The sequence below is a fragment of the Myxine glutinosa genome, chromosome 11, assembly GCF_964187855.1.
Source record: "Myxine glutinosa chromosome 11, kmMyxGlut1.1, whole genome shotgun sequence".
NCBI lineage: Eukaryota > Metazoa > Chordata > Myxini > Myxiniformes > Myxinidae > Myxine > Myxine glutinosa.
Window position 1 is genome coordinate 134,499,457 of NC_136271.1, and position 23,580 is coordinate 134,523,036.

Below are 23,580 nucleotides of genomic sequence, written 5' to 3' on the forward strand. Positions count from 1 at the left end.
CATTCAGAAATCCACGAGTGATGAATGGATTTTCAAAGAAAAAGTTGCCTATCATCTGGAAGTCCAACAAGAAGGCTTGGGTGACAATGGCCACTTTTCAAGTGGTATATATATATATATATTTTGTATACAGGATCGAGGCTCGTGAAAGAGCTAACATTTATCACACAAAAAATCAGACACATAAAACATAACAAGGGGAGCGGTATACAGGATGGGGAGAGAGAGGGAAGCACACAAACAACATTTGAGAGCATGGACATCGGGAGATCTGTGGGAGGGAGAGGGCTTGGGGGGAGGTGGGAGAGGTATAAAACACATGGACACTGCAAGGACTTCCAGGAAATAAGTTTGGATTTCAAAAAAGTGGAGCTGGGGTGAATTGGCGGTGGTAGAAAATATCAAGTTTTTGGATGGGGGAAGATAAGAGATGGTGGTGAACAGCTGTTTTAAAGACCTGGAGGGAGGAGTGGGATTGAAGAGAGTGGGGGAGTTTGTTCCAGAGGCAGGAGGAAAGAGGAATGAAGGTGTGAAGGTGAGCAGAGAGTCTTGATTTTGGCAGTTTCACCATAAGATGGTTGCAGGCAGATCTTGTGCGACCTGTAGGAATATTTGGGGGACAGAGCACAGACAGGGCTGGGGGGGGGGGGGGGGGGGGGAGAGGCTAGGCCAGAGAGGAGTCGGTAGAAGACAGAAAGACCATCAACCTGTCTGCGGTGAGTGAGTGAAAGGCCCTCGGAGTTGGCTTCATCGCGGGAGATTCCAATGATTCTGAAAGCTTTGGTTTCCACAGCGTGAAGCTGAGCTAGGTGTGAGGCAGGAGCACCAGCCCAGAGGGGAGAACATTATTCCATTGAGCTGCGGATGAAAGCCTTGTATATGGTGAGGAGCTCAGGTGTGCCAAGGAAGGACCTCGCACGACGGAGGATGCCCAGTCAGCGACGGGCTTTGGAGCCCAGCTTAGAAATATGGTTTTGCCAGGAAAGATCATGGCAGATAGTGAGACTTTGCCTGGGAGTTTTAAGTTTTTGCCCTGCTGTGAAGCGTTACGACGAGGCAAACAATCTTGAATCTAAAGCAGTGTTGCTCGTGGACAATGCTCCAGGCCACCCAGACAACCTTGAACGCCTCCGGACTTCACTACCTGTCGAGGTGGTGTTCCTTCCTCCCAACACGACTTCCCTTTTGCAACTGATGGGCCGGGGGTTATAATAATTTTAAGGCATACGACCTGACAGACCTTCAGGCACCTTTATGATGCAACAGATGGTCCCAATGAGCAGTCAAGTAGGGACTTCTGGAGGTCGTTCAACATGATAAAGGCCAATGGAAACTTCGGCACTGCCTGGGAGAAAGCCTTCAACAACTGCATGAATGCTGTGTGGCAGAAGGTACGGCCGGAGGCATGCAAGAACTTCATGGGATTTGAGCTGTTGGTGCAATCCATCACCAGCGACATCGTCCGGGCAGCCAACCTAGTTGGACTGGACAAAGTCGATGTTGATGATGTGGACGATCTACTGCATTTACATGGGAATAGCCGAACAAATGAAGAACTGCTGGAGATGGAAGAACAGCATGCTACAGGAGAGGCTGAGGACGCTGGTGCAGATGAGGCGAAACGTCAGCGAAACCTCACCACAGCCATTTTGAACGAGGGCCTCACCAAGCTGAACGAGGTAATTTACGTCTTCTCTGAAAATGACCCGGATTGGAACCGCAGCACAAAAGTCAGCAGAAATTTGCTCGACGCCATTTCCAGCTACAGAGAAATGCTCTGGGAGTAGAAGCTCTGGGCAAGACAGTCAACGCTGGATGCCTACTTCAAGAAGGAATCTACAGTTTTGCAGGATGAGCCACGGCCTGGCCCATCTTCCCATCAGAAGCTCTTTCCACCTCATCGTAAACATAATCCAAGCTTTGACAAAATTCACGAGTGAGTGTTAATACAGTATACGGATGACTTACTGATGTTATTTTACATACAACAACAACAACAACAACAACATGCATTTTAAGGCCATTTTCCCTGCAAGAGCGGGGGTTAGCCTTGCGGTCCCCATGGCAATCTTCTCCATTTTGCCTATTTTCTGCATCTCTCCTTGTTAACCCCCTTGCCCGCATTTCTTCTTCCACCATCTTTAGCCAAGTCTTTTTCGGTCTTCCCCATCCTCTACTTCCTTCTACATTCATTTCCATCACTCTTCTCAACCAGTCACTTTCATCCTTCCTCAACACATGACCAAACCATCTCAACCTGTTCCTCTTCACAGCATCAATCACAGGCTCTATTCCCATCATCTTTCGCAATTCATCATTTGTCTTCCCCTCTCTCAACGATACTCCACACATCCACCGAACCATTCGCATTTCCACCCTTTCCAGCCTTCGTTGCTGCTCGACATTCATGACCCATGTCTCGCTCCCATAAATCATAACACTTCTCACACATGCAGCATACACCTTTCCCTTCAGCTTCAACGACACTCCCCTCCTCATCAGCACGCCACTCAGTTCCAGAAACTTCTTCCATGCACATCAAGCAACCGTTGCCGAGTCTGATCCACCTTCTCCATTCAGCATGTCTCCGAGGTAGCAAAATGTTTTCACACCTTCCAGCTTCACGCCATCTCCAAGATCCAACTCAACATTTCCTCCATCTGCAGCTCCCTCTGTGCACACCTTACATTTGAATGTAGCTGCCACACTGGTTAATGACCCTCTCAGACCGCTACATTTTTGATGAACCCACTCAGCGCACATTGTATATTGAATGTAGTTCACTCGGACACCCTTCCTGCACACAGCACATGGCCACTTCCCAGTTCCTTCCACCTCACCACATGCTTTACCACTTGCCATCACCTTCGTCTTTCCTATATTCACCTTCAGACCTTTTGTCTCCATACATTAATTCCACTTGTTCATCTTTTCCTTCAGTCCATCCATACTTTCTGCAATCAACACCAGATCATCTGCATACAACAACTCCCACGGTAAACCCTCCTTTACGTTCTGAGCCAGCACCTCCATCACAGCTACAAATAGTAGTGGACTTAGTACCGACCCCTGATGCACTCCCACCTTCACCTCAAACTCACCACTGTTCCCTTCCTTCGTCCATACAGCTGTGCGTGCTCTTTTGTACATTGCCATCACGACTCTGATCAACCATTCCTCCACTTCTAACTTCCTCAATGCCCATGTCAATACTTCGCGTGGAACCCTATCGAATGCTTTCTCCAGGTCAACAAACCCAAGAAACAACTTCTTCCTCTTCTCCATGTACTTCTCCTGCAACTGCCTCACAATAAAGAGCACGTCTGTCGTTCCTCTTCCTGGCATAAATCCAAACTGCATTTCGTCGATCTTCACCTTCTTCCTTATCCTCCTCTCCAACACCTTTTCCAATACCTTCATTCCATGCTCCAATATCTTTATCGCTCGGTACGAGCCACACTCCAGAGGGTCACCTTTCCCCTTGTATAGAGGGACGAGGGTACTCAGGTCCCAATCCACTGGAATGCGGCCTTCTTTCACCACCAGATTACAGATCTCTGTCATTCTCTTCACACCCTAACTTCCTGTTGCCTTCAACATATCTCCCACAACTCCCGTCGGCCCTCCCGCTTTTCTACTCTTCATTGCTTTTATCACTTCCTCAACTTCCTTCTCAGTTATCTTCTCTGCCAGTCCTAAAACTGGGTTACTCTCGATGTTGCCATCCCATTCATTCTCTGTATTCAACAGCATTTCCATATATCTCTTCCATCTTCCTTTAATTCCATCTGGGTCAACAACGATTTGTCCCACTTCATCCTTCAAGCAACTCACCCCCATCACATCACACCTCTCTTTCGCTATCTGCTCTGCAATCCTGAATACCGCTCTCTGACCCTCTTCCGAATCCAAGCGTTCTCCGAACATTTTCCTACATGCCTCCTGCGCCTTTGCTACCTCTTTCTTTGCAGCCTTCTTGGCTGCCTTATAACTTTCATGCTCTGCTTTTTCTGCTTCCGTACGCTTCGCCTTCTGCCACTCCTTAAACTTCTTCCTCTTCTCGTCAATCGTCTTTCCAACTTCATCATCCCACCACCATGTTTCCGAGTGCCTCGGTGGTCCTTTTGTCCATCCACATACCTCACCAACGGCTCCCAACAGACTATCTTTCATTGACATCCAACCACGTTCAAGCTCAACCACATCAGCCTCTACCCGACTCAGCCTCTCTTTTAATTCCTCCCTTACTGTCACCTCTTTCAACCTCCACACCTTCATTCTCGGTTGGTACTTCAACCGCCGAGCTCTCCTCGCACCTTTCACCCTTATGTCGCAGACAACCAAGTGGTGCTGTGAAACAGCCTCCTCCCCCGGGATCACCTTTGTGTCCCGGAGGTGCCCCCTATCTCGCCTACGCACCATCAGGTATTCAACAGTTGTCGTCGACCCACCTGACGTGTATGTAACAAGCTTATTATCCCCTTTCTGGAACTGAGTATTACAAATCAACAAATCAGCTCCATCAGCAAACTCCAAAATCCTTTCACCTTCTCCATTTCTCACACCATATCCGTAACCCCCATGAACTCCCTCAAAACCATCCATACTCCTTCCCACACGTCCATTTAGGTCTCCTCCTACCACAACAACTTCCTCATCTTTCACGTTTTCCATCAGCTTCCCTATCGCACACCAGAACTTGTCCTTCTCTTCATCGCCCCGACCAACCTGCGGAGCATATGACGCATATGAGCATATGCGGAGCACAAAGATGACGTTCACCAAGAGTTTTCCAATCATCATTTTCACCATCATCAACCTATCACTCACTCTAGTCACACTCACCACACTGTCTACAAACTCCTCAGAAAACAGTACACCAACACCATTCACGCCCTCCGGGCACCCTTGCCACACAAACTTGTATTTCTGGCCCTGCCTACCCTTCACCATTCTCACACCACTTCCCTTCCATCTCGTCTCTTGCACACAACATATGTCCATTCTTCTTCTGACCAATACTTCCACCACTTCTCCTGATCTCCCTGTCATTGTCCCTACATTCCATGTCCCAAACCTCAGAAACCGATCTCCACTTCGGGCTGCACCCTGCCCATATGTAGTTGTAATTGTCATGGTTCTCTTTTTGAGGCAATGTTTTTATGGCCGGGTGCCCTTCCTGACGCCAACCCTCTTTGTTGCCTTACGACACGCAGGGATACGGTGTACCTATTCTAACCAGGGTACACACCGGGAATGTTATTTTACATAGGTATTAACAAATTATTTTTATTTGTAAAGAAATGACGCTGTCGGGAAACGCATCTCCATATCTGTCATGTTATAATGGCCCCGCATAAAGCCGATTCGGTTAACACTCACTTCCAGGAACGCATCCTAAGCGTTAAACAAGGTATGCCTGTACTGTGCATATAGTAAGTCTACACCCCCTTTCAAAATTTTCACCTTTTGTTGCCTTATAGCCTGGAATTAAATTGCATTACATCAGACTTTTCCCACCTTTATTTACACATCGTAATCCACAACTTAAGTGAAAAACAAATTCTCCAAATTTCAAATTGGATAAGTGTCCATCCCCCTTATAATTGTAAATTAGCTCAGGTGCAACCAATCACCTTCAAAATCACACACCAAGTTAATTGGCCTCCACCTGTGTTACATTGTAGTAATTCTGATTATTTCAGAATAAAATCAGCTGTTCCTGTCGGCTTCCTCTGCTGGTAGTGCATTTCACAGCAAAGACAACTATGAGCACCAAATAACTTTACAAAGACCTCCAGGATAAAGTCATGGAAAGGCACAGATCAGGGGATGGGTATAAAAATATTTCAAAGGCCTTGGATATCCCTTGGAGCAGTCACGACAATCATTGAGAAGTGGAAGACGTGTGGTACGACCAAGACCCTGCCGAGATCAGGCGGTCCCTCTAAACTCTATGACCAAGCAAGGAGGAGACTGATCAGAGGCCACCAAGACGCTAATGGTGTCCGAAATCTCCGAGACATGCTGCCCTCCAGGGTACAAACCAGATGTGGACACGGACAGGCTTTGCATTTTGGGATGCTTTCTCGTTTTGAAGGAGTGATGCGTTCCTCCTCATTTTACAAAGGAATGGTTGTGTAAACGTGAAAGTAAATGCTGAGCGTTTCCTGCAATAAAGCAACTTTACCATCCTTTCACCTTGTCCTCCTTCCATCACTCCTATTCCCATCCAAGAGCCTTCATCAAACCACAGAAGAATGGGCAAATATTGCCCAATTAAGGTGTGCAAAGTTGGTCGAGACCTATCCCAACAGACTCAGCTGTAATTGCTGTCAAAAGTGCTTCCATCAAATAGTAACTCAGAGGGGTGGACACTTATCCAACCAAGATATTATAGTTTTGTATGTTAATAAATTTGCTGAAATTTGTAGAATTTGTTATTCACTTGGAAGTTGTGGGTTGCAATGTGTAAATAAAGGTGGAAAAAGTCAGTTTTAATGCAATTTAATTTGAGGCTAAAAGTTGAAAAATTTGAAAGGGGGTGTAGACTTCCTATATGCACTGTACATATAGAAAGTTGCGCCCCAAAACCTTAACCTATGTTGCGACCCTGGGTTTCTGGTCTACTTAGAGGGGGGTAGCCTTGGGTTCCCTCAAATTTACCAGGCTTGAGGCTACTGCACACAAATAACTTTGTACGACAGCAGGTTGCTATACAACCGTGGATGCCAACCAGTTAACTACGTGCTTCAGTGTCCGCCGTCTAATACCGTTTACCTGAATGTCACGTGACCTGGCCGGGATATGCGCCCTCGCAATGCACCGATCTTATCTTAATTACATCTTTAATGAGGGTGGCTGAGCAACTGCTGGTGCAAGCCGGATTAACAAGCCATTTCGTCGTGAAATTATAATCTCCTGCCCTACGTAAAGTGCAAACAGCGCTGGATCAATGGAGGAAAAGACAGGCACGAACAGATTGGAAAGGAACTTATCAACAAGGGATTTATTGGAGTTATTTACAAGGCACAGGTGAGTGAGATCATGCAAAAAGGGGGAGGGAACTCAAGGGCATTAATGTTTGCAGGGGGGGGAGGTGCACACAAAGGGAACAATGGGGGAATGAAAAGCAAAATGTACAAACAATCGCTACAATGAAGCATGTACATGAAACTCATGTACATTATAAGGCCTTCTCATGCACACTCATATACATGAAACCTAGGTATGGTTGTAGTTTGGAAGATGGCTCCAATGCTGGATTAGTAAAATGAAATACATTTGGAAAGTTGGTTTGCATGACATTCAAAGGGGGATGTGGGTTTCCAGTACAGTGACAACAACATATATGGTTGGTTCAAAATCATTGTAAATACAGAACTTTTATTCAAGAGAATACATTTTATTAAAATAAATAAATAAATAATTTGAGGTACACATAGTGATTGAACAGAAAGAGACGTCACTTGAAATCAGCGTGGAGAGGAAGTGGTGTCCAATGTACTTTTTTGGTGTCGGCTCAGTCATTGCCTCATTCAAATAGGATATCTGCCAACGAGAGGGATATCATGAGGGACAACCGAACTGCTGCAAAGACTCCAGAATCGTGAACATCACACGTGCCCGCCACAATCGGACCATAACTTGAGAAGCAGGGAGAATTTACCCGTCGGTAAGGAGGGGTTCTTTGATGGTCCTTGTGAAGGGTGGCCATAAAAAACCGGTACCGACCTCACCTCTGATAACTTCCCCCTTACTAATGATATCCGCATACCTTTTGCAGGTGCGCAAATTGGAGTTCGTGTGTAGTCCACATGTTTAGATATAGTCAAGATATACCCATTTTTAGCTCGTCTATGAAGAAGATAAGGTGAGCTGTTAAAGCCATAACATCCTTCCAGCAGAGCGTCCATTAACAATTTTGGGTTTTTCTCTACTTGTTTTGTCCTTTTAGTCCCAATGGAGTTTGTTCTTTTCAGAACATTTCGACGTTTTAGACCCCTATAGACCCCAATTAGTATTGGAATGTACCCTTTTGGCACCATTGACCCTTTAGACTATTAGACCCTTTCAACACTTTACACCCGATAGACCCTTTAAACTCCTTAGACCATTTAAGACCCTTTCGACATTTACACATCCTTCAGATCACTTTTAGATCCTATAAACCTGTCAGATCCTAGCGACTTCAGAACATACCCTTTAGATATTTAGACCTCATACACCTTTAGATCCCTTATGCCCCTTTAAACACCTATATACCCCTTACATGCAAAAACCCTTGCGCCCTTTAGACCACTTAAACCCCAACTGCTATTGGAATTTACCCTTAGATCCCAGAGACCCTTTCGACCTTTAGATCCCTCTAGACCGTTTTAGTTCTTGTAAGACCCTTTCAACACTTTAAAACACCTTTAGACCTTACACCCTTTGGCCCTTTTAGGGTCTAAAAGGGTTTAAGGGTCCTTTCACTGGACAAAAACAAATGGAACGTTTTTAATCAATTCAGGACCCGCTCATCCTACAGAGTTTTCACCGAGTGAATACACTTGTCGTATCAGGCCTTGCAGCCCCCATGGGCCTCTAAGTTTCCATCGAATCAAACTGAAAAATCAACAAATTAACGACCTCCCTCCATCGGGAGACGAGCGTCTGCCCACTTGGGACTATTCATTTCAACATTCTGTGGCAAACTCAAGAAAAATCATTTTTTGCCTAAATCTTCAGGAGATTGAAATCCTGAGGAGATTCAAACCGAGTTCAGGACTAGATGTTCAAGAGCGTCACCTGCCGAGGAAGGCCACAATCCATAGATGATCTCAAAACAGAAACATCTGACAAAATCAGTTCAATCACTGCTGCTGAATGTGTCGAGTCATAAACAATGTTTAGAGTCGAATCCAAGTGTGCCTGCAGTGTGTCGGGCCGACATCTGGAGCATGTGCTCCAACTCCAGTCAAATCGATGACATTCACGATATCCAGGTGAAACTTTCCCTTGTGGTCATGTGAAACAAATGTGTACTGAAGGTGGTGTCATTTTGAAGAAACAAAAGATGTGGTATCACCACCGTGACATTGTGCAAGATGTGCGAAAGCAGCGACATAAAAAAGCCTCCTCCATCTCACCTGGTCCAGCAGACCCTTTTTGATTTGCCGTGAACACGTTTCACTTCCGCTGGAACGTTGGTGGTGAAAGGTAACGATTCGATGAAGCACTGCTGCACAACCTGACAAGGGGCGTCAAACAAAAGCTTCTGCCCCCCCCCCCCCCCCCCCCCAAGCAACACGCAAGCCACACAAACACCGACATGGCTATTTTGGTGGAACACTGGCTGCTACACACCGGGTTCCTTGGCAAGCCAATCGCTTAAAGACAGGCAGGTAATAGTGCACATACATCATATTAAGCTTTCGTGACAAAAGATGTGATCGCCCAAAATGGCTTTTTAAAGCGTTTCATTCTGCAGTACTCACTGGCTTTTCCTTGATGGAAACGGGAGCAGGTACCACTGATGGGTCTTGAGATCGACTCATGGAAGAAGACTCCCGCACCTCGGTGTTACTTTGAGAGACTACAGTTTGTTCAACGTCAGGATCCTAGAGGTGGATAGGTAGAAGGGAAGGCTCAGAGTGAGCGAGTTGTAATGATGAGAAAACGAGCTTAGGGTGGAAACAAATAATCCTCCCTCATGGAACTCCCCACACTTTTTTTTTTTTTGTATCCAAGATCGAGGCTCGTGTAAGAGCTAAACATCAATCACACAAAACATACAATAAAGGGAGCGGGAGACGAGATTGGGGAGAGAGGGAAGCACACAAGTACAACAGGAGAGAACAGGGACATCGGGAGATCTGTGGGAGGAAGAGGGTTTGGGGGCGGTGGAGGTATGGGGGGTGGGAGTGGTATAAAACACATGGACACTGCTCTAGGACTTCCAGGAAAGAAGTCGGTAATTCAAAAAAAAAGTGGATCTGTGATGAATTAACGGAGGTAGAAAAGATGAAGGTTTTGATGGGGGAAGATACGAGATGGTGGTGAACAGCTGTTTTAAAGACCTGGAGGGAGGAGTGGGATTGAAGGGAGTGAGGGAGTTTGGGAACTGCATTTTCTGAACTGCACTAAAAAAACCAAATTATATATATAATTATTTATTTATTTATTTTGGTGCAGTTTAGAAAATGTATATTTGTACATATATATATATATATATCAAAGAAACATCTGACAGTAAGAACGTGGTGTACTGTGGTCCTCCAAGCTTTCCCACGACACACTGGCTGCGGCGTGCAAGTGTGTACATCAGAGTTACCACTCATGGAAAATGCTATCATCACAATTGATGCAGCGGATCGCATTTCACTTCCATTGTGGTGCCACCGTAAATCAACGGGCCCTGCAGTTTGCGAGGAACAAAATACCCGAGCAGCCTTCAAAAATCATGGGTGTTTTCAGTGCCGGAGGGAATGAAATTTATTATTTTGCTTTAACATTTCCCTGCCTACCAAATTATGGGATAAAGTGGAAAGCAATGAAAGGCAGGCAGTTTCGCAGTCAGCCTGCCAAATTACGCCATGCGGAGGGAAGGATCTCCATTCTGAATGGTTTAGCGTGGCTCGTGCCTGGAAATGCAATCGTTTTTAGTTATTTTGCTTGGTCGGGCCTATCAGCAACAGCGTTGGGGAATACGAACACCACCGTGTGCCCCCTCAAAGGCTTGAGGCTTCGGCTTACTCGGCAGGCCGGACAATCACGAGCACGCAAGACGTTGCGATTCAATTAAGGCTACCTGGATACTTCGCTCGAACATCCCGCATCATAAATATATATAAAAAAAACACCTCGACTGTCGTTAACTGAACTCGAATGTGGTGCAATATCGTACACCATGTACTGAATCATGAAATTAAATAAAAAGCACAATATTTGGATGTTGATTAGAAAAGGTTGGTGATGAGATCGGGATATGTGGCATTCCCAAGAAAATAATTACTTTGCTTCGATAGGAAGTATCGACTCGGATTCGATCCTTCACTACGCGGTTATCATACAGCACACTGATGAGGTGTCACTGGGTTCGACACTATAAAAGACTCAAAATAATTTTTAGACTGAATCTCAATATTGGAGAACGCAACCAATTATGGGTAACAAGCGGCAATGATGTGACACTTTTTTTTTTTAAATACAACATCGAGTCTCATGTAAGAGCCAACAGTAATCACAAAAAGACAAACCGACACATAAAATATAAGATAAAGGGAGTGGGAAGCACAAGATGGGGAGAGGGGGAAGCACAAGCACAACATTTGAGAAAAGGGAGATCGGGAGATCTGTGGGAGGGACAGGGCTTGGGGGAGGAACCGTGGGGTGGGGGAAGGGAGAGGTAAAAACCACGTGGACACAGCTAGGACTTACAGGAAAAAAGTCGATATTTCAAAAAATTGGATCTGGGGTGAATTAACGGGGGTGGAAAAGAGCAAGGTTTTGGATGGGGGAAGACAAGAGATGGTGGTGAGGAGCTGTTTTAAAGACCTGGAGGGAGGAGTGGGAGTGAAGAGAGTGAGGGAGTTTGTTCCAGAGGCGAGAGAAAAGGGGAATGAAAGAGTGAAGGTGAGCAGAGAGTCTTGATTTTGGCAGTTTCACCATGAGGGTTACACCCAGCTCTTGTGCGACCTGTAGGAATATTTGGGGGACAAAGCACAGACAGAGCTGGGGGAGCAAGGCCAGAGAGAAGTCGGTAGAAGACAGAAAGACCACCAACCTGCCCTCGGTGAGTAAGTGAAAGGCCCTCGGAGTTAGCTTCATCACGGGAGATTCCAATGATTCTGAAAGCTTTGGATTCAACAGCGTGAAGACGAGCTAGGTGTGAGGCAGGAGTACCAGCCCAGAGGGGAGAGCAGTATTCCATTGAGCTGCAGATGAAAGCCTTGTATGTGGCGAGGAGCTCAGGTGTGCCAAGGAAGGACTTCGCACGACGGAGGATGCCCAGTCGGCGACTGGCTTTGGAGGCCAGCTTGGAAATGTGGTTGGAACTGCAGATAAAACTCAAAACATGCTGTCTACTTTTGGCATTTGAGAATACCTGCATGGAAATCTGGAGTCGCTGGTCCAGTCTCAACTGGCAGACTGAAGTTGGACCCTGTGGGTACAAATTGTGGCATTTACCTCAATCTTCTTCTCTCTTTTTTTTTTTTTTTTAAATGTTTAACGCTCCAGTCACGGACTCTATCGTCTTCATCGAGGCCAGGCCGTAAATGAAATAACACACACACATATATATCTATCTATCTATATCTATCCATATCTATATATATTATATCTGTATGTATATATATATATATATATATATATATATATATATATATATATATATATATATATATATATAAATATATATATATATATTGTTACGGACACGACTTAGATGTTGCTTGACCGAGCGGAATGGCCGCCGTGTTCGCACAGATTACCCGATTACACTCGAACGTTGGCCGAATCGCGCTATGCTAAATCAATGAAGGAAAGGACACAACGGCTGGGATTAAGGCAACGACACAAGGGGTACAGTTCTCAAGACCTCCGGAGGAGGATATAATATTGGTTATGCAGAACGGTTAGATTACACGGCAAGAGGTAAAGCACAGCAAGATGGGCACTTATACACGGTCTTATCTTATTCCCGACAGACCACAGACAAACGGGACAAGACTGACTTACACGGGGATTGATGGCAGGGGAGGGCAGGCAGTCGATAGCTCAAGGTGCACCTTGGCTCAGGGGCAGAATCGACCCGGTCCGGTCCAGAGAGGCGGGGAGGTATATCTCAGCGCTAGGAGGTGGCGTCCTTTCTTCTCCAAGCTGAGGCGCATCTGACGTCACCTCCGTCTTCCTGCGCATGCCCAGCGGGCAGTGACACGACCTCGGCTCGTTAGCTCCGTCCCAGATGGAATCGGTCCGCCGCTTCTTATTGGGTGCGGGGGGTTACCGGGCTCCGCCCTTGACGAGGAGCTGACAGTGAGCCCCTGCGTGTTAACCCCGTCGGAGCACATGTTCAATGGCGGCTAACCAAGCCGGAGTGAGGACGCACACTCCCCGCGCCGCCGCCGCCGCTGTTGTTGTTGTTGTTGTTGGTGCTGTTGTTCCATGAGGAAGAGATGCGGGGAGGTATTGGGAGGTCCTAAACTTACTAATGGTGCCATACAATCACATTCTGGTGCAACGAAGAGTCAGAATTAATGGAAACGAGTCCTTAACTGACATAGACTAAGAATAACTAGCAAGATGTCCTATAGTTGTCTACGTGAGATGCGGTGAACCTGGGTACGACATTTAATGGGGGAAAAAGGGGAAGGTCGGGGCTACAGAGTGTTGTTTACAGATAATGGGACTAGGGAATGGGGGATTGGGGATAGTTGGGGAGTATTGGGGAAATAGGGGAATATTTACAAGCGGATATGGATGGAGGCCAAATCCCATATCCGCAACAATATATATATATATATATATATATATATATATATATATATACATACACACACACACACACACACACACACACACACACACACACACACACACACACACACACACACACACACACACACACACACACACACACACACACACACACACACACACACACACACACACACACACACACACACACGGCATTTAATATGGAATATTTTTTTTGTGGGGTGAACTTACTTTTCAAGATGTCTTCGAACCAAAAGTTCATTGGAATTATGTTGAAATTATTCTAGATTTTGTTAATGTGACCTTTAAAAGAAACAAAAACCACATTTGACATTTCGAAACAAATAAATTGATCCTTGAAAGTGATGCAAACTGATATCGAACTCAATTCATGGACAGTACTGTGTTAAACTTCTGTACGTTTTCCAGAAGTATCTCTTTATTTTGCACATTAGCCAAAATTTTTTTTCACAAAAACAAAAGTTAAATTACGACTGGGATTACGGACAGTAAAATTACAGTTCAGTACTTCGTGTAACCCCCACGAGCATTCAGGAGAGCACGTACATGTTGAGGCATGCTGTTCACGAGATTTGCCAAGGTTTGGACAGGAATCGCTTGCCATGCAGTGACAATAGCCTGCTGCAATTCACGCACAGAGGTCGGCTGCTGGTCCAAGTGGTTGATTTGACGTGTTAATTCTGCCCACAAGTTCTCTATCGGAATCATATCCGGGGACATGGCAGGCCACTCCATATGCTCGCCACCACGGTCAGAAAGAAAGTGTTGGATCATGCGAGCATGATGAGGCCGTGCATTGTCATCTTGGAAGACAAAGTTTCCTCGAAAGGCTGCACGAGCAAATGTAAGCAATGTTTCTTCCAGAATGGCCCTGTACTTGAACTGGTTCAGGTTTCCATTCAGAACAACCAGGTCAGTTTTGCCCCCTGCATGAAAAGCAGCCCAAATGGTCACCCCACCACCTCCAGCTTGGACTCTTGGCACTATACAATCTTTGTTGTAGGCTTCATGCACTTGTCTGCGCACTCTGACGCGGCCATCTTGACGATAGACCAGAAATCTAGACTCGTCACTGAAGATCACGTGATTCCAGTGTCCTGGCTGCCATTGATGGTGCTCTCTGGTCCACTGCAATCGGTGCTGGCGGTGTTGTCTGGTCAGGCGTGGCTTTCTCAGGGGACGCCTGGCACAATAACCTGCTTGAACCAGTCGTTGGTTGACCAGCCTTCTGGATCCAGGCACATTTGTCAGTTGCTGCCACTCAGCCCTAAGCCGATTAGCTGACTTGGTACGGCCATTGTGGACTAACCGTTGCAGCTGGTGATCATCCCTCCTTGTGATTCTGCGGGGACGTCCTAGCCTCGGTATTGGAGTAGGGACACCCCTCTGAGCATTTCGTTTCAGGATCTTTGACACCTGACCTTGAGTAATGCCATACTGCCGAGCAATAGCACGCTCTTTCATGCCGTAATTTCGTAAAGCCACCACTCATGACAAACAGCATTGTCGAGTTGACGGACCATCTCCAGAGGAGGCGGAAATAACTTTTGGAGACGTGCAGCAGTTGTTTTCCACTAATACAGAACGCAACAACCCTTGTATACCCGACTGTGAAGCCAATCGTCAAATGCCCCTGTCCGTACATTTTGCCACGCCACCTGTGATATAATCCTGTTGTTGACTTCTTGCTGCGACAGACAATCAGTGACATGGTTCTTTTAACAAATAAATCACCAAAGTGTAAAAGAAACTCACCAGATTGATACGCTGAGTTAAGAAAGTAAACCCAAGTCAAGAAAAAAAAAATTCCATATTAAATGCCAAGTCTGTGTGTGTGTATATATATATATACATTATACACAGTATATACATATACACAGTATATGCAATATATGCAGTATATACATTATATACATATATACAGTATATACATATTGTTGCGGATATGAGGACTGTATTTTTTTTATTGTGTGTTTTATTATTATTATTATTGTATATTCTGCGCCTCCTGCCTCCGGAGCTGTGTAAAGGTCAAAGGGCGTCCCATAATTAGTCCATAAAGCATCCCCACAACAGCTAATCATAGAAGACCCCTGTTCGATAGCTTATATCTTATTATGTGTTTTAGGGTAAGGCTGTGTCTCCCATTAATTGAAATACTCCATTGCACCAGTGAAAGAGATAGATTCCCTTCATTCCCACTCCCAAAACTTCCATTCCCCCTTTTCGTCAATTGCCAACTGCATTTTGGGCGGTTTTCTCTTCATCCACCATTGACCACGAGGCAGGGTTGGGGAAGAAAGGCGGGTCCCCACCTCGTCATAGAGGGGAGGAGTGAGTCAGCCCCACTCAACCAACACGAACAAGGGGTTGGACTTGGAGAGGGTGTGGAAAGAAACATCGAGGAGGTTCGCGAAGGTTGAGGGGTGGGGCCTATATAACCCACGGCAGGGTTTTTCCCAAGGGCAGAAGGGAGATGATGAGCTTTTACCGAAACTGTGAGAGAAGTCCAGAGTTGAGCTGCAGATCGAGCCACCTGAACTGCGAGAGAAGTCCAGAGTTGAGCTGCAGATCGAGCCACCGAAACTGCGAGAGAAGTCCAGAGTTGAGCTGCAAATCGAGCCACCGCAACTGCAGCCACAGCAGCGTGAGGCCTGGACGGCAGTTTGGAGCAGGGCCGCGAAGGGGCGGCGGCTGCCCAACGAGTCGATCGGGGCAGGACGAGTGGACCTCCCTATCCCGCCAGCCATCCATCTCCCGCCAGTCCTATCATCATTCCCCGTGTAAGTGTGCTCGTAGTCTGTCTTTTGTCTTGTCCCTGGGTAGTAACAATAAGTCTGTATAAGCTAGTATTTTCACTGTGTCACCTGCGTCTCATGTGCTTGTAAATAAACGTGACTGCTGTCTTTTTGCTTATGTGTGTGAATAGTAAATAAATTTAGTAGTATTTCCAAACCTTTCTTTGCCTTCGTTTTCCTCTTTGCATTCGGTCGCTTTAGAGTTTTCCATATTGGGCAGCCGCGGTGCGATACGGCCAACGTTTGGGTGGAATCGGGTTCTAGTCGGGGAATAACTGTTCGGTCGCGGCAACACCACCGCTCGGTAAAATAACATCTTTAACCGCGTCCGTAACAATATATATATATATAGATAGATATACATACACACACCAAGATAAATAGGTAAGCAGGAAATTGTGGTGAATGTAGACCTAAAGTATTAAAAAATGATGAATATTTGAATTTTTGGTTCATTGTAATTGTCCTCAAAAGCAACATGCCTGGATGTATACGAAGGTGTTGCGCTCAGAGGGCGATTGCAGGATATCAAAGGGCAGATTTTGCCTTCGCAAGCTGGTGCGCCCAAGTCTGTGAATTTTCTTCCCTGGTGGGTCAGCAGGGTAAGCAAAACAATGACCTTATTATTTACATCTGCCTGCTGCCAAAACACACGTGGCTAAAGGGACACAGTAGGGTAGGTGAATTGGCGATTTACCTGAAAAGGTTGCTTACCTCGCACTAAGGAAGATATGCGCATTGGGGGTTCGTTTTCACTGCTGTTGTGGAACAAAAACATGCTGAAAGTGACTGAGAATTTATGACAAAATGATCAAACTATCTTTTTTGGAGAAAAATGGGAGAATATTTTTGGTGCTAAGTCAACATATTTGTTTCACCAGATACGTCTCAATGGTATGCCACTTCACTATGTGTGAATGATGGTGACGCCATCTAACATTACAAAGAAATGTACAACCTTTATATTTTCCCTGCCAGTGGCTTGCTTTGTACCATGCACTTTACTGTGAAGCAGTTTTACACCAGCATGAGTGCAACAACAACCTACCTCAACTCTTGTGCTTGCTTTACCTCTTCTTTTTCTGATATAACGACACCTAAGTATGAAAAAAGAAAAACCAAATTCTGACATCAAAATCAAACGTTAATGCAACCAGTCATACAAGTTACATATATACACATATATATACACATATATATACACATATATATATATATATACACATATATATACATATATATATACACACACACACATATATATATATATACACACACACACATATACGTATATATATATATACACACACACACATACGTATATATATATATACACACACACACATACGTATATATATATATACACACACACACATACGTATATATATATATACACACACACACATATATATATATATATATATATATATATATATATATACACACACACATATATATATATATATATATTGTTACAGACGTGGCTTGGATGTTATTTACCGAGCGGTTTTATGGTATGACCACGTCTGCACAAGTTACCCGATTGTGCCCGAACGTTGACGAATCGCGCTATGCTAGACCAATGAAGGAAAAAGAAGACACACGGCTGGAATTAATACGACACGACACCAGGGATACGGTTCTCAAAGGTTGTTATTACAATAATGCGGAAGGTTTAGATTACAGGGACAAGAGGGAAACATAGGAAGGTGGGCACTTAAACACACTTATATTAACCCCAACAGACGACAAATAAACGGGACAAGGCTCACTCACACGGGGGTTTGATTGCAACGAAAGCGGGTAGCGATCGCTCCAGGTGCACCTGGGCTCAGGGCAGGATCACGTACGGTCCAGTTTAAGAGATGCGGTGGAGGTATTGCAGCGCTCGAGGGGTGGCGACTTCTCTCTCCAGGCTGGGGGCGCATCTGACGTCACATCCGGCGCGGGGCCGCGTATATCCGGCGGGGAGTGACACGCCCTCGGCTCGTTAGCTCCGCCTCGTGGAATCGGCACGTTGCTTCTCATTGGGTGCGTGGGGGGGTTACTGGCTCCGCCCCTGACGAGGAGCTGACAGCCAGCCCCTTCGGGGTAACGCCGTGGAGCGTATGGTCATGGCGGGTAACCGAGCCGGTGTGAGGACGCACACTCCCCGCCCCTCTGTTGTTGTAGTCGTAGTTGTAGTTGTAATTGTTGTTGTAATTGTTGTTGTTGTTGTTGTTTGGGGAAGAAGATGGGAGGAGGTATGGGAAAGGTCCTAAACTCACTACTGATGCCATATAATCACATTCTGGTGCAACGAAGAGTCATAATTAATGGAAACGAGGCCTTAACTGACATAGATTAAGAATAACTAGGAAGATGTCCGAAAGTTGGCTACGTGTGGTGCGGTGGACCTGGGCACGACATTTAATGGGGGAATAAGGGGAAGGTCGGCTCTACTGATTGTTATTTACATGCAATGGGACTAGGGAATGGGGGATTGGGGAAAGTTGGGGAGTATTGGAGAAAATAGGGGAATATTTACAAGCGGATATGGAGGCCAAATTCCATATTCGCAACATTGCACCCTTCTCTACCCTCGGGGCGTCCCGACCCGATAAATTTTTACCTACTTTAGTGTGGCACGCAATGTAGTTCCCTCTACTATTAACTCTACCCTGAGTGCGACAGTTTTACAGATATTCACAAATGAGTAAATATGTCCCCCTGCGACGTTGCACCCTTCTCCTCACAGAAACACACCCACAGGATAACCGAATCCGGAAAGAATTCTCAAACTACACATACAGCCGGTAGGGAGCATTATTTACAAGATTACGCTGATATCTACACTACGATCCAGGACCTGTCTTTGGAGGAACACATGCAGATGTTATGCATAGAGAGAGCGCGCTTGCCAACATCGATACACCAACCCACGAGTGCTCTGTGGCCGACGGCCTTTAATAACGTGCAGAGCACCCTGTCCCAGCATCAAAAGCACCACCCCACCGCCAATCGGTGCAGTCACCATTGTTCATTGGAATAAAAATAAACTCGACAACCCCTAACCCTGCAGGTGTCTCTTGCTCTTCTTGTGGTGCACTTGGTGGTAACTAAAAGTGGTTCACCTGTATGGCATAGGTGCCACGTTGACCCATAGGTCCATCCCCGGGTGGTGCTTGGCCGCAAACGAACTGCGGTCCATTGTGGGTGGCCACAAACATTGCGGTCCATATGGTGTATCGATCCCGGCAGCAAACAGCGAAAGTGCAGGCCCACAACTGCGCAGCCAGCACCTCTCTCTCCTCTCTCTCTACCCCAAAGCCAGATCCTCGGAGGTGGGAGACAAAAGAAGAAACAAGTGAGTAAGGTGGTAAGGGCGCAAAAATGCACGCAATGTAAGGTGATGCACACTGGGGGCACATGGGAACCAGGTGAGACAGGTACGTTCCTATCGTACGCCCCCCCCCACCAGGTAACCTACATGGCCCCTCCCTTACCCCTTACTGCATCCACAAAACACAACACTACCCATAAACATCTACTTTACAAATCGACAAACATCCCTACTGTCTTCCCCGTTCCTCCCATAAACCAAATTCGTCTTCTCTCCCTCCTAACCAATCAAATTTGCCATTTTCAACTCTCATCAAAATTTGCCATCTCCAACTGCACATCAAAATTTGCCATCACCAATTCATCATCAGTCCCTCCTAAGGAGGGAGAGATGGAATCACCCCAATGTCTCATCCACGTCGTGATGCGTCTCACAAATCCACAGCAATCTCATTTCCTGCACACAGAACAAAGAAAACACAGGTGTGGAGTCATCATCATCACCACAGGTAAGTGGCTGCGTATGGTGCGACAGGTTCATCAATCCTAACTATTTCCTAAATGACTAACAACTTTACACTACCCGGGGTCTTTCTCCGGCCAAACCATTGGCCCTCTTACACTATGGGTTCTAAAAACCAATTCCCATTGGCCAAACTGTGGTGCTCTTCAATTTGGGGTCTCACTCCCCCGATTCATCTCCCGGTGCCCTCGTACAATTTCTGGGCTGCGACGTGTACCTCTCCCAGTGGGTCTACCCACCTGCACACCTCCACCACTGCAGTTGCCTCCGAGCTTACCTGCTCCTTACCCTAACCTAACTACCAGGGGAAGGCCCTCTGGCTCTCTCCCCACTCCGTGCCCTCTCTGGCACTGGGCTGCCCGATCCACACCCGGGATCCTCAGGCACCCACTCACAACTACCGGCTCCCAGAGCCCACCTGCGGCCTCACCTGGCCGACATCCTCACAGTGGTGGAGTGCCCAACCAACTACACACACTAACAGGCTACACGCCCAGCCATTTCCACAACACTAATGCACCCATTCACAACACCATTCTGCAACCGCACCACAAATGCCAATATCCAACCACAATTTACCTGCACCCTCTACCTAACACTTACACTACCCGCCCCGGGTGCTCGTGAAAGGGGTCCACTCTTCCCCCATCCACACCTTCGCACCATGCACACCACTCCGTACCACTCACTCCAACTCTCTCCACACACCTGTACCTGCACACCTGTGCTCTCACACCTGGTGCCACCTGCACCCTTCTCTCCCCAAGCGCATTCGCGCTGATCCACACACTCACTACTCATACACTGCTCCACACACCTGTCCAGTTGCACACCTGTGCAATCACACCTGTTCAATTCTCACAAACACGGCATCATCTCAGCTAACTACTCCCTTCTGAAACTTGCGCTTCCCAGTCGTCCCTTTAAACTATTGCGCTCCCTCGTCATTATAATCCACACTAATCTACCTGCGTCCCCACTACAGGTATCAGTCACTAACTAACCTTAACGTTACCTAAGGTCATCTTCTCTAGATCCCTACACACAATATCCTAACCCACCCGGGCTAGTTTTCACTGCCATACACCCCATAAGCTATTGCTCCTTTGCCCCCCACATGGGAAGGATGGTGGATTTGCCATCCCACCACATCGGGGGTCTCTCACTACCAATTTTGCACATCAAATTTCAACAAATTAAAAATTTGCCAATCACTACCCATCATCTGCCAATCACTACTGCCAATCCCTTGCCAATCATCAAATTTTGTTTTTCTCTAATTTTGGGTCCAATACACTAACCTCATCACCCAGTCGACTCACTAATACCTCTCGGTGCGCCAATCCCTGTCCAAAGCCCGGCTTCGTAAAGCCAAGCAATGGGTGCTGGTTGTTTTGTGCCAGCGGCTGGATGCGTCCGGCACTCGGTGCAGGGACGGGGGTTTACCCGTGCCGAGATCCCACGCATCACCTCGGCGTGGAGCCATCCAATGTCCCGATCTCGACCTGCCGGCACGTCTCAACAAAACGTGGTCGCCATAACGACCCTTCCTATCGGGCTGCCCGCTCCGCCTAGTGGAGCACGGACGCGGCCGTTCAAAGCGAGGCCCAGCACGCACCGAGGGCCCGATTCGGCTATAAGTCGTTCTAAACTCTACCCCGTCTAACGTCGATGCTTCACCTGCATGCTTACACCCCGCAGCCCGTTCCTTGCTCACACATCCAGCCGTCTCCATGCTCCTCGTCGTACCTTTCCTTACACACCTCGGTACTCTCATTCCACTCACAGCCTTGGTCACACACCTGACCACCGAACATTTTGGCACACATTCGTTGGTCGCACACCTCACCAATACACCGCTTCGCGCCCCCTCCTCGGTCACCTCCTCTGTGACAATCACAGGTGTGCCCTCATTCGCACACCCAACCACGTGCCTCACCACCAACTCCAGCGTGCATTCCCACTCACGCTCCACCATTCCAGGTGTGCATCCTTCCATCCCAGGTGTACATCCTCGCTCACCTGTCACAACCAACTCACTCTCCTTGTCACTCTCACTACTCTCACCTCCATTCTTGACAACGCACTCACCCTTACTCTTGACAGCACACTCTTTCCCCATGCACCTGTCCGTCACACACCTTTCTCGCGCACACTCTCCCGTTACACCCTCTGTAACACTCACCACAGGTGGACACTCTTCCTTACTTCTGACAGCGCACTCTTTCCTCATGCACCTGTCCGTCACACACCTTTCTCGCGCACACTCCTGCGCACACTCTCCCGTCACACCCTCTGTAACACTCACCACACCGCGCTTCCACGTGCTCCCTCGCACACGCGCTACGACCGACTCACTCTCGCCAGCACACTCACTCCCTGGCACGCACTTTTTCCTCACACACCCCAGAGTCGGACTTTCTCGCACACCTCCTCTTTCGCACACCAGACCTGTCGCACACTTCACCAACGGCCTCTCACGAACACCCGGGTCTATCTCGACCGCCAAGCCTCTTAAATCACCTGGCGCATCATACGCACGACCATATTGGTCACCACTTACACCGGGTCCTCTTCCTCTTCGCTTCTCCTCCATCACCTGCGAATCCCTCATCCGGTTAACGAGCACATCACGATCCAAACACAGACTTTGGACCAATTCTTTTATCTCCTCTTTTATCTCTTTGTTATCCCCTCTCCGTCGCTTCTTAATTTCGCTCACCCCTTCTTCCACTTCTTCTAATTTGTGCCTCACCTCTTTTATTCCCCGGTACGTCTCCTCAAGCTCGTCCTCCAAGGCTACCTTGACCGTTTCCATGTGCGTCCTCACCTGCCGGTCCTTCGTCTCCATTACCTCTACCACCTCGTCCAACCTCGTTGTCAGTCCCTCACGTACCATCTGACATTCCCTCTTTGTCGCTATTAAGTCGTTTTTTATGTCGTTTTGTGTCGCCTTTAAACCTCCTAATACCGCAGTGTTCCTTTGAACCTGCTCCACTAACTCCGTCTGTCCCACCGTCAGCTGCTCCACCTCCTGCGTCAGGTCCTCTATGCCCCCTTGTAACTTTACAGTCCCCTTTCTCACCTCCTTTTCCATGTGCTCCTCACAGTGCCTCACCTCCTCGCGCACTCCTCCGACCTCCTCACTCACTCCTCTTCTGATCTGCTCTCCCATCACTTGCATCTCCTGCCCAGATGCCACCCTCATCTGCTCCATTTCCTCCCTGTGAGCATCCAGTTTGGTTTCTACCCCCATTCTGACCCCCTCTATCTGCTGCTCCATTTGTTTAACTTCCCTTTCCGCTTGGTCCCTCATGTCCCTCAATTTGCCTTCCATACTGTTTTCTAACCCCTCTAACCCATTTTTCACTCCCTCTATTTGATTCTCTTGAGCGGCCATTCTGTTTTCTACCCCCGTTAACCCATGTTTCACTC

At 47.0% G+C, this 23,580-nt stretch overlaps 1 protein-coding gene and 1 long non-coding RNA gene across 2 annotated transcripts in view; both read right to left on the reverse strand.

Annotated features, from left to right (window-relative positions):
• Positions 1–7,012: 7,012 nt before the first annotated feature.
• LOC144888340 (uncharacterized) lies at positions 7,013–9,699 on the reverse strand. Its single transcript, XR_013620934.1, has 3 exons — positions 9,480–9,699; positions 9,132–9,232; positions 7,013–7,551 (listed from the first exon to the last, which is right to left on the reverse strand). It is a non-coding gene; the product is annotated as an uncharacterized LOC144888340 (long non-coding RNA).
• A 7,069-nt stretch (positions 9,700–16,768) lies between these two features.
• LOC137436142 (uncharacterized) overlaps positions 16,769–23,580 on the reverse strand; it is a 63,617-nt gene continuing 56,805 nt past the window's right edge. Inside the window, exons 8-10 of the mRNA XM_078786318.1 lie at positions 17,350–17,398; positions 17,016–17,059; positions 16,769–16,887 (exon numbers count right to left, since the gene is read on the reverse strand). Of these exons, the coding sequence (XP_078642444.1) occupies positions 16,769–16,887; positions 17,016–17,059; positions 17,350–17,398 (212 nt within the window). The remainder of the gene's footprint in view (positions 16,888–17,015; positions 17,060–17,349; positions 17,399–23,580) is intronic.